The sequence below is a fragment of the Perissodus microlepis genome, chromosome 20, assembly GCF_051167445.1.
Source record: "Perissodus microlepis isolate ML-2025 ecotype Zambia chromosome 20, ASM5116744v1, whole genome shotgun sequence".
Lineage (NCBI taxonomy): Eukaryota > Metazoa > Chordata > Actinopteri > Cichliformes > Cichlidae > Perissodus > Perissodus microlepis.
Window position 1 is genome coordinate 27,825,972 of NC_140480.1, and position 12,040 is coordinate 27,838,011.

At 37.5% G+C, this 12,040-nt stretch overlaps 2 protein-coding genes across 5 annotated transcripts in view; one reads left to right on the top strand and one right to left on the bottom strand.

Moving 5' to 3' along the window:
- Positions 1-143: 143 nt before the first annotated feature.
- Positions 144-1,133, bottom strand: LOC146364759 (trace amine-associated receptor 1-like). Its single transcript, XM_084917727.1, has one exon. It carries the CDS (start codon positions 1,131-1,133, stop codon positions 144-146), a length of 990 nt encoding a protein of 329 aa, XP_084773853.1.
- Positions 1,134-7,003: 5,870 nt separating this feature from the next.
- The window catches only part of LOC146364760 (uncharacterized), a 36,073-nt gene continuing 31,036 nt past the window's right edge, over positions 7,004-12,040 (top strand). Inside the window, exons 1-9 of one of the 4 annotated variants that reach the window (XM_084917401.1) lie at positions 7,004-7,074; positions 9,023-9,129; positions 9,210-9,261; positions 9,520-9,663; positions 9,755-9,940; positions 10,395-10,550; positions 10,647-10,814; positions 11,279-11,308; positions 11,833-11,988. In XM_084917401.1, coding sequence (XP_084773527.1) covers positions 9,028-9,129; positions 9,210-9,261; positions 9,520-9,663; positions 9,755-9,940; positions 10,395-10,550; positions 10,647-10,814; positions 11,279-11,308; positions 11,833-11,988 — 994 coding nt within the window. In that variant the 5' untranslated portion in view covers positions 7,004-7,074; positions 9,023-9,027. Of the gene's footprint in view, positions 9,130-9,209; positions 9,262-9,519; positions 9,664-9,754; positions 9,941-10,394; positions 10,551-10,646; positions 10,815-11,278; positions 11,309-11,832; positions 11,989-12,040 lie in introns of all 4 variants that reach the window. The other 3 variants (XM_084917400.1, XM_084917399.1, XM_084917398.1) reach the window with 3 other exon arrangements.

Genomic DNA, 12,040 nt, shown 5'->3' on the forward strand with positions numbered 1-12,040 from the left:
TACATGTATACAAAATGTATTTGCTACTCAGATTATTTCTTTCAGTCGCTATTGAGACATTATGTGTCTGATGCTTCAGGTAGGGTTCAGTGGCTGTTTTATGTTTGTTTTTACTGTAAGATTTGTGAAATGTGTATATTTTATCAAGTCATATTTGTGTTGGCAAAATCCCCTTGGAATATTTTCCCACAAATAATCATTCTGATGGCTGACCTGAACCAGCTATAAAAGAAAGCATAAATAAATGGATTTAGCATTGAATTTGCCAATGTAAGCCAGTTAAGAGTTTCAATTACAGGAACTGGTACAGAATCACTGGTAAATGGTGGGAATGTGATGCAAAGAAAAAAAGGACTCCAGCAAAATATAAAAACTCCCAAAACAATAGCCAGAGTTTTGGTCGCCTTTCTCTCCTTGATACTGGCAGTTTGTCCACACTTTGTTGTGTTCTGGATGCTTCTTGCTTGCCTCAAAGCAACAAAGAAAATCTTTAGGTAGATACAAAGCATTATGGTCACTGGCAGGTAAAATGATAACATGGGTCCAACAGTGCTTTCCATTAGAACGTCAATCAAACATGATTCCTCACATTTTTCATTATTAAATCCAGCAATGGTGACACTAATTCCAATTATCCCAGAAACCCCCCAGCTCATCAGGATCATGAACACAACAACACGATGGCTGATTTTAGTTTGATATGTCAGAGGCTGGCAAACAGCATGGTATCTGTCAATAGAAATACAGCAGAGGTTCAGGATGGAACATGTGCTCAGTGAAATATCAAAGGTCCCTCGCACTTTGCAAAACAAACCCTCATGATAAAGACATGAGCTGAGAGAGAATGCCATGCTGAGAGGAAATGCTATAATCCCAACGAGCAGGTCAGCCACAGCAAGAGAGAAGATGAGATAATTAGTAGGAGTATGGAGCTGTTTGAAGTAAATCACAGAAATTATTACAAGGAGATTTCCACATATTGTTATAACAGACAATAATGCAAGGAATGCATACAAGAATACACATATAATGGAAGGGCTGTTTGTCAGCATGTATTTGGAGTCTTGTATTACATAACAGGGATGTAGATCATTTACAATGTTGGTCATGTTCATACTAACCTTTTGTTCCATAATTAAGCTGCTTAAACCAACAATATGATTTTTTCTGCTGCACTAACCTGGGACTTGACTTGAGGTAGATTGTCCTTCAGTGCAGGTCAACTACTGATTGCTAAGAAGAGCGAGAGTCCAGACAGAGTTAAAAGAGGTTGTCAAAGAGGGAAACAGCATTGAGATTTGGTCAATTACACAAGCTCAAAGGATAACAAACAAAACTGGGAGCATCCAGAATACCCGAAGGACTCAATCAGGAGTCTCTTGTCAGAAAAGGTGACAAAAAATATATGAATGAAAAACAATGTAACGTGTAAACAACGTACTGGAAGGATGAATCATAATTTATTCAAAAGCCATTTTCTCATGCAATTTTCTGGTAATTGTGGTGTTTTGGCATATTTTCTAAATATTAAGGCCATAGCACAGGATTCACATTATTTTCATTTTCATCACAGAACTCACCAATAGATTCAAGCTTTGTAAATGGAAACAGGGCCATCTGCATAGAAACTGTTTATCACTGGATATAGGAAGATCCAGAGCATCATGCTGGTTTTGTAATGACTCTTCTTTGCTAGGGAAGTGAACTTACCCTACTACCTTATCCACCAATTGATCTGAAATTGGTGGATAAGGTAGTAGGATAGATAATTGGTGGATAATTCCTTCACTTTGAGGACTCAAAGGTTTTAAATTTGATTTGTCACCTTCCTTACGTACTATTTTGGTACAGGAAGTGCTGAATCAAAACAGACCAACCATTAACTAGGGTTAGGGCACAATTCAGTGTTGCTTAAAGAAATATCTAAATAACTGATCACTAATCAGTGTCAGTGTATTTAGATTTAAAAAATATTTAGATTTAATATCAATTTTATATTATTATAGTAAATATTTCAATTTAACATTCAGTCATAACACTTGAATTCAGGTGTAAATGTTTGTAAAATTTCCTGTGGAAAAAGGGTGTGTTGAAAACATAATAATCAGAGCCCCATATCCTAAAGATTTTTTAAACTGTAATTGCTAAAGTTAAGACATATATGGGATGGGTGGGGCTGAGTTGATAATAAATCAGTACTATCCAGTGACCAATAATAAAAGTTGTCATGTTAAATATAACAAGAAACTAACATCTAACCAGATTATTATGTTTGCAAAGATGGGAATTTCTGCAGAGTAATACTTTATCAAAGGCTGTGTGAATGAGGAAATGAAACCAAGTCAGTCAGCTGGATCAGCTGTAGCAGGACAGGAGGAGTCAGAGAGAAACTCAGAGTTTGTTGAAGATAACTTGCCAGCATGCAGCTTCACTACTCAGGTGACTGTCTTAGAGATCAGAGATCTCTTTGTCGAACAGAAAACCCAGAGTCGCCCCTGTCTTTCACTAAGTCTCCTGTTTAAAAAAATATATATTTTTATTAAATTTTGTTGGTAATCAGGTAACAAAGAAAATAATAAATTTAACAGTTACATATCAAAAACAATCACACTTTTAAAGAGTCGATTGTGCCGTTCGAAATATAGAATTAGGGTAGAGTTAGGGTTACAATTGTCACCTATGATGGCTCAAACCCCAAAAGTTTTAAAAAAAAGTCTAAAATTAGATCAAAGTAAAATTCATTAACAAATATGGAAATGTACTTTTTCATTTATTTGTTGAGGAAAATTACCCACTAGTGAGTGACAAAGGTTTGTAAATCTCTCTATATATATATTTTAAAAAGTTCTCGCCACTCGCCATGCAGGTGGTCTTTATCCTTTAAGCCTGGATCTTCTACCAAAGGCTTGGGAGCTTGAGGGTCCTGCACAGGATCTTTGCTGTTCCTAGGACTGCGCTCTTTGGGACAGAGATCTTGGAAGTTGTTCCTGCGATCTTTTGGAGCAACTCGCCCAACCAGGGGTCACTGTCCCAAGTGCTCTGACTACCAGGGATCACTGTTGCCCCACTGTTGCCTTCACCCTCCACCACGTTGTTTCATCCTGGATAGTGGTTCTGACACTCACTAGTTCTCAGTCACCTTCCTTAGCATACAATCTCAGGGTACTGGATTTGGGGTAAAAACTTCCATGCACGGTAAAAAGCTTTTTTATTTTGATGATAGTGGCTTCTACCTCTTTCTTTGGTCATCTTATTATCTAAGCAGGGTATCTGATAACCGGCAGGACGTAGGTGTTAATTGTGTTCTTTTCATTCAGCTGACTCCTCAGGACTTGCCGGACCCTCTGCAGGTATTTGGTGGTTGCAGCTTTCCTAGCAGCCTCTTCATGATTTGCCTTTGTGATTGGATTTGCCTTCCAATAGCACAATGCCCTTTGTTGTGACTACTTTCCCTCTCTTTGATACCATACAATTACACTCCGATATCATTGCTATAAGTGCTCGTGGTTGTGTATCACTTATTTGAGATCTCATTCACTCCTTAATGTCATGAGGTTAGCTTCTAGAATGAAAATTTTCATCAAACAAATTGAATGACAAATAATGATTAAAAAAACAAAACAAAACTGCATGACATCTGAAGAAAATATCACAAATTTTAAAAAATGAAGCAAATATGTTTCTGGATCCAGGAGCTAAATGCATGCATATTATGAATTTAGTTCCTGACAGCCCTGTTTGGTTTTCTGTTTGTTTTTGGATGCCTCATTTCATGAGCTGTCTAAAAGAATGGTGTACTTTCTAAACATATGTTATCAGCCAATTTGTAAATAACAGATTAGATCGTGTTACAGTATTAGCTAAGGTGGGAGCACAGATTGAGCTCAGATAAAAGCACTATAAAGTTAGCCTTGCAGATCTTTATTTATTTTAGCACCACTGGCAAGAGTTTCTAAATGAATCTTACTGACACCAACCATTAGTATGACACTGCAGGTGTGTTTTTGATTTTGATATTCTGTAACAAAGGTGCACAAAGCACTTTGTGAATAGACAAACAGACTGGCCACACAGTAAACACCTGTCAGCCAGTTTGAGATACTGAACAAGGACCATGAGGCAGTGTCTGCCTTAACAAGGACAATCAACATGTATCAACCTACATTCATCTCAGCAAAACCAGACAGACAGGTGTGTGACTCACACAAAGCAATGAAGGAAGTTTCTTTTCTCATGTGGTGCTGTAGTCTGTATGTGAAGGTGTGCTCTTGTATAGTTTCAGGGATTTCTTGATCCATGTTTGAGGTACTGAGTCATAGGTTTTCTTGTAGTTAATCCAGACTACAGTTTGTCAGTTTGATCTGCTCTATCTACTAGTAGCAGGTGTTCTGCCCCTCTGATGTTTCTGTCAATTCCTTTCTGTGCCCGTTTCATGTATTGAGCCATGTGCCTGTTATTCATAGCCACTATGTTGCTTGACAAGAGCTTCCATACTAAGGCAGGTTATTGGCCAGTAGATGGCTGGTAGTTGGATGGGACCAATGCCTTCTGGCGATCCTTGGGGACCAGGACTGTCCGGCATTCGGTTAGCCACTCTGGATGTGTCTTCTCCATTACCAGCAGGTTCATTTGTGCCACCAGACACTGGTGCCTCTTTAGCTTGTAAGTGCGAATCATGTCAGGGCCTGGTTCTGTCCAACTCTTCATACAATATTGGAGACTCTGTCTTGGATGTCTGCCACTGCGATGGTTATTGGATACTATTCAGAGAGTTTGCTCTAGTCTGCTCTTAGCTCTACTAGCCACTGAGCAGTGTCGCTATTAGTGGTGTGCGGATCGATATTGAAATATCAATTCTTCCAATACCAGTAATTTATGTTCTAGAATCGATTCTCATATTAAAATATTGATATTTTAGTACTTTGGGGGAAATTTGTAGTTTTTTATTAACAGGAACACAGTGGAAAGAAACTATATCATTCGGATCGTCTAAATTGGAAGGAACTACTTCCTGGCCAGGGGCCTTTCATAGTCATATGCAAAATACGGTTGTATAACTGTGTCGCAGCCCCTGGCCAGTGTTGCCAACTCCTCAGTAAGGAAAATCGCTATTGGCTATCCTAAAAATCTCTAGAAGTCGCTATATAGCGTAATCGCCTAATTTGCATAATTGGTCATGCTAATGTAATTGTAACCCACGTTGTAGGAGAGAAAAAAAGAAGAGACATAAAGTGAGTAAAAACACGTCCTAAATGCATTTAGAATTTATTTAGAACTACAAATTAAATTTCTTTTAGCGATTATTGTTTTTTTTAATGTCCCAATTCCAACCCTGCTCCTTTATCTGGGCTTGGACCGGCAAAAGTGACCTGAAATAGGCACTCTGGTGGAGTTACTTTGTGTGTGTGTGTGTATGTGTGTGTGTGTGTTTAGGTAGTTTTAAACCTTGTGATCCACAAAACAACATAACAGTAAAAGAAGAACTGACTGCGTTACAGTCATTGCGGGACTAGAGGTTTCACTCATGCACGATTCATTTGCAGTTTGGACGCATAGGTGGGAACATTTCCTGCCCTGATAGCATCTGGGGGAGGACTATCCTCCGCCCGTGAGCGCTTTGGCACGGGCAAGGTGCCCACGGCAGCACCCACTGCTTGTTGAGAAGAGCGATACACACTTTCACGTCAAAAAGTTGTCATAAATAAGTCTCCAATAACACCAGAAAAAGTCACCAGATTTGATTTCATTTTGTAATTTTGCAAACAGGTTTTAATCAGGTTCGTACAGTTGTTGGGTTCGGGGACCTTAGTTTTACTGCAAGTTAGTATAGTATGGTACTGTAACATGTAGCTGACTTCACTAATGAACTGAATGAAACAAAACATGTAATAATCACAACCTACAGTTTTGAGATTTTCTTTTTTTTATTATTTTCTTGTAATATTACATTTTTGCTTCATTTCTATTTTTTCCTAAAATTATTATAAATAACAGCACTAGTAATATACAACATGATTTAAAATAAATAGTTTAATATGTGATATCGCAAATGCAAACTCATGTGTTAATTATGTCTCAAAAGCCTTCAATTAAAGGTGTGATTATATAGTGTGAGTGTTGCTGGGCCCTGAGTTAATATGTTACCAAACAACAAAACACAAATATATTCTCCTTCCCCAGATCATCTGAGGTGTTCAACATGGGGCCTCACTCTTTTCCAGCAATAAGAAAACTAAAAAAACAAACCAATTAATGGCCATTTAATGATCTGAATAAAGTGAGATTGTACCCACAGAGTCCAATTAACATGAAAAAAGGAAAACAGACAAGGGAATACATTCTGTGTATTTACAGGAACACACCAGAAGTTCACTTCATCCACTTTATGATGTTAGTTACACAGATATCTAAACAAATAACTATCAGATGAGTACCACAACTTTGGAACTTTTATAGCACTGGTAATATGTATAATAATATATAATAATTCACATAAACTTACCACAAAACATAAACCATGTTTGGCTCATTGTTTCTTTTCTGCAACAATGGTTCTTGGCAATAAATTTTATACAACTGGAAAGCCCATTTATTTGCTTTTTACCAATGAACAATAAAATATGAAATTTTTCATCAAACAAATTGAATGACAAATAATGATTAAAAAAAAAAACCTGCATGACATCCTAAGAAAATATCACAAACTAATAAAATAAAGGAGATATGTTTCTGGATCCAGGAGCTAAATTCATGCATATTATGAGAGAAATTTTCAGCTTTGGCACCCCTGTTTGGTTTTCTGTTTGAAAACACCTGTCAGCCAATTTGAGGTACTGAACGAAGACCATGAAGCACTGTTTGCGTGAACAAGGACAATCATCGACACATTGAAGTTTATCAAGTGTATGATCTACATTTCTCTCAAAGAAACCAGACAGACAGGTTTGTGACTCAGAAAAAGCAATCAAGGAAGTTGTTTTCTCATTTGATGCTGTAGTCTGTATGTGAAGGTGTGCTGCAAAATGATTATGCTCTCCTGACAAGAGGCTTTACAGACGGCAACAACGGCAAAAGGTAATCAACTTAATGTAGAATTTCCATTACTCAGTGTCTTTTATATTGTATTATTATTCCTCATATCTTCAGACCAATTTTAAAGAAGTATCCTAGAATGTTTACCGACATATCTAATATCTAGCTATTTTGCATTTACTGCTATTCAATACTGCTAAAAACAAACAAATAATTAACTTTGCAAGCAAACAGCAATAAATTAAATATTTTGAATGTTTGCCATCTGTTATCGTATGACAGCTGAGACAAGCTTACAACTCCTGCTACCCTGAATAGGGTATGTTGAGGAAGACGGATGGATTAATGGATGGATGGCTGGAGATAATACACTTTTCAATTCAGGAACAAACATCAATAACATCAATAACAGATCTGAGACAGTCTCAGGGGTAAACATGCGCATTAACTTATTAGTTTCCTTTTAAAATAAATTATAAGACAAAAATCTTATTAGTAAGGTTGAACTCTTGGGGTATAATGCTGCTAAGAACTGTGAAACATTTATCGGGTTCATGATCCAGAACAACTAATAAACATGGGCACATTTCAGCAAACCAAACACCATCTTCACCTAAACTTAGACTAATCTCATTGTTACGTTTTTATGTCTGTGTCATTTCTCTAACTTAACGAAATTCTACTCACACTGTGCTGCTAAAGTCAAAGGTGAGTGTTTAAATTCTTTGCCACTGCTGTACATATAAACTTTATTTTAATGCACTTAGTATGTATTGCACAACAAAGTGTGTTGTTTCAAAGTCTGACATAAGTAGGGATGGGTATCGAAACCCGGTTCTTGTTGAGAACCGGTTCCCACTGTTTCAATTCCTTGGAATTGTTTGCCATTTTTGCAAACGATTCCCTTATCGATTCCAGTCACCTCGAATGATGTCACCACGTTGCGGAGCGTCATTTACCTGTCAGGAAACACGGCGCCTAAGCGGCTCAAACGCTCAAATGTTTTGTTATACTTTATGAGAACAGGGCAACTTGCAAAGTAGATATTTCATTTAAGGGAGGAAACACTACGAATATGCAAAAGCATTTGCTCACAAAACACGCGATGACCTTAAATGAATGTCGTGTTTTTAACCCTCTCAGGCTCAAATTAAGTTTTTTGTTGCTAATGCACAACCAAGTCCTGCAGTGGTACTTCTGAGTAAAACAAACTCATAAAATATGTATGTGGGGTAATCAGGTTGTTAGTTTTTAACTGTTGCAAATCGGCAACGCCTGCCTCGAGAGGGTTAATTCCGCCCCGGACTCGTGAATCTCAACCCAGCAGCAGCGGTAACGTTGCACGTCCTCTCCCGTTAATGCGGCGGGTAAATAATCAACTAACAGTGCATATTATGTTAGCGCGATCTGCCTTATTACAAAACCTGCCATTACTGTGCGTTGCATTTAGGTGACCATGATGAGAGAGGCTCTCAGAGTCTGGCTGGCTCAGATGCTGGCAGTTCTCGCTGCAGTCTACGGGTAGTGTCTCCTTTCAGGCCAGGACAGACGAATGTCACCGAGCAGTGACTAAGTTTGAGGTAAAAGGCTTGCACTGTTAGGAGTTGGGTTCTGGTTATGTGGTGTTTTTGTCTGTATGTGTTTTTTGGTGCCTCCCTTTTTGTATAGGTAGGCGGGGCAGTGAGTCACTGAACCTGGGACACCTGTTACTCATCAGATGCAGTAGCGGTTTTTGATATGGGCAACACGGGCGGTTGCCTCCCAGTCAACACACATATGTGGGGCCCAAATAGGGAGCAGCAGGACTAATATTTGGGGCCCACTTGGGAAACCCAACTAGGGTCCAGCTAATTTTGTCCTCAGCTTCCATGGTGGCCCCAAATGGGTTTTCCTTTTGCCTTCCTGTTGGAAGGCAGAAGGAATGCCAGCAGCATGACACCTTGAATAATGACTGATTTTATTAAAAGGACTTGTGTTCTTTTCTCTTTAGTTAGGATGACATTACGAAAGGTCTCGTTATGCATCGTTATTCTCCTAGTCATATGGAACTGTCTTAAGTATGAGGGACACAGAGAGTTTCTAAATGGCTTCTTTGAGGTAAGAATAAAAATGAATGAATGTATAATGATGAAAAAATACAGTGAAACAAATCATTTTCCTCCTGGATTTTCTTCCAGGAGTTAATGAGTGCAGAAGAATCCAGCATTCATCTAAGACAAAAAAGAGAAAGTGAGTAAAATTTTAGCAGTGTTACTACAATGTAACACATGTTTGTTGACTAATAATATAATTATATAATAATTGTATTTATTAAAAAAAAAACATGCTTTGCAAAGTGCTTTGAAAAACTAGACGAGGGAGGATATTCAATGAACAAGCAGAACTGAATAGCAATAACAGTATCTGACCAAGTCCAGATTATCAGTGTTATCATTGCTTTATGGTTTGTTTGGGTTTTTCTTTTTTTTTTCTTTTTTTTACCTTTAGCTTCATCAAATTCCACTGAGTATGAGTTCCAAGCTGTTATAAGCGTCTCAAATCTGGAACAATTCCAGTCGATACTGAACACTCTCAGTTTTCCTTTATCGATCAACGCCACTGGTGAGATTACAAGCATTAATACAACAACAGGTAAAACATCCATTTATGTTGCATCTCCATTGCTTGCCAATCTTATTCACTCAAAGTGTCACATTGAACCATTATGTTGTGTTCTTCTCAGTGTGTTCACCAAACATAACTGCAAACATAACTGGATACCAGTGCACATGTGAGGAGAGCTTTGCTTGGTCATATAACAAATGCATTAACTATGAGGCCTGTGATGCCATCGTTGGTGATACATGTGGATGCATTAATGGACTTCCAGCAGATGGGCAATATTGCCAGTTAAAAACCAGCAACCCAGGTAGGACTAAGCAAACATGTATCACATGTGATAGGTAAGTAAGTATGCAATGTAAATGTAAGTACATTTATCCAGCATATGTAGTTAGACTGAGGTTTCTACGTCTGTGTTCTGTGAAAGGATTTAATAATGTAATTTTTTTAAAGTGTAAAGGATGTTGATTTGAATTCTATCCTAAAGCCATAACTTTGTATGAAATTTGTTTCAAAGATTCAGTAGCTGTAGTCGCAAATATCTTGTTTACAAGAGATATTTAAAATTTATGAAATGTTTGAGAAATGTTTTCTCAGTGTCAACACTAGCTACACCAACAGCTATATCACTAAATTATATATCACATGTAATTTAATATGCATGTGATATATGTATTTCACATGTATATAATATATAAAGTTGCAACAGAAGTAGAAACATCTTAAATAAATGGGGTGCTTGTTTTTTGTCTCCTCTACAGTGCCAGTGGAGTATGATATAGACTTTAACTTGCTCTTGCCAGTATCCAGCCTGCCCCCAAATTTCATTGATCTGTTCAGAAACTATGTGGGAAATTTGTCATTCCCCAAAACCATCACTCACTCTTTAATAATAGAAGACTTGAACTTCACCACATGTAAGAATTTTGTACTCGGACAGATTTAAATGTGTTCATACTCTGGTGCATGATTTATGAGGTGTGTTTTGTCATTGTTTTGAATGACTTTAACAGGGTGCTATCCAAACTCCACCGGAGGAATGCAGTGTCAGTGTGAGGACCACTTTGGTTGGTCATGTGACAAGTGTGGCCTATACGGTGCATGCAGTAATGTCACCTCACAAACCTGTGGATGCATCAAAGGGCTTCCTCCTGTTGGAGAGTTCTGTGAACCAAACGCAAGTAAGAAACTTGCAGCTGAAGAAATAGAAGCATTTTAGAAGCATATTAAAGAAACATTAACAGATCTAACATTGCGTTCAAAATCCTTACTGACATTGCTATGACATAACCAAAAGTTATGGACTTCCTCTGAGTGGGGAGTTCTGTCAACCAATCACAAGTAAGAACTGCAATTGTCTAGCTGTTGGATGAACAGAGACTACTTCCTTTATCAAATAGATGAATGAACTTTTCAACTGTCTGATTACCTAACATTGTGTTATGAGAGTGATTAGACATTAGACATGAATTGCTCTGTGGAAACACAGTGCAATTAATTCTATACTCACTGTATTAAAGAAACATTAACACATCTAACACTGCATTCATTATCCTTGCTGACATTTCTATGACATAACCAAAGTCATGGTGTTTAGTTTCTGGCTTGAAATTTAAATAATTAAACATATAATGTTTTTCCACAGGCGTCGCTCCTTGCCCAACACCACCTCCTGGTATGACAAACATCTTTGTTATTCATTTGTGGAAGCACAGTTCAATTCATTCTATACACACTGTATTAAATTATCTGATTGTTTGTGTTCAAAGACACAAATGATCTTGTTATGTTTAATTTGTATTTTGGGTGTGTTATCCAATATCAATATGTAAGAAATTATTTTTACAATGGAAAGTGTATACAATAGTTTTTTTTTATAGAGAAAAACATGGGGGCCATCAATTTGGCAACAAAAAGAACACTTTCAAAAGATATGGCTACTGTTGTGCTTTAGCTCAGCCGCTGCTAATTTTCTAAAACTTACCAAGTAGCTTTTTAGGCACTGACCTAAACCCATGTGTTAAACTTAAACAAGTAACATACTTTAATAAATAATGCATTCTTAAATGATAAAGACATTTGAAAATCTGTAACATGCATGAGTCGAACTTGGGTCAGTTTTACATTTTTCACGTAAATATAGTTTCCCATCATTGTAACAGCTGTATGTGATGGATTTTCCCCTTTTCTCCTTCACAGCACCAGTGGACTTTGATATAGACCTTGAACTGCATATTCCAGCATCCAGTGTGCCCCAAAATTTCAGTGTTGTGCTCAGAAATATTCTGAGAAATTTCTCCTTCCCCAAAATCATCACTGGGTCTTTAACACTGAAAGACTTGAACTTCACCACATGTAAGGACCTGATCTTATTTGACTTTTGCACTCCAACACATTTAATGCTGTT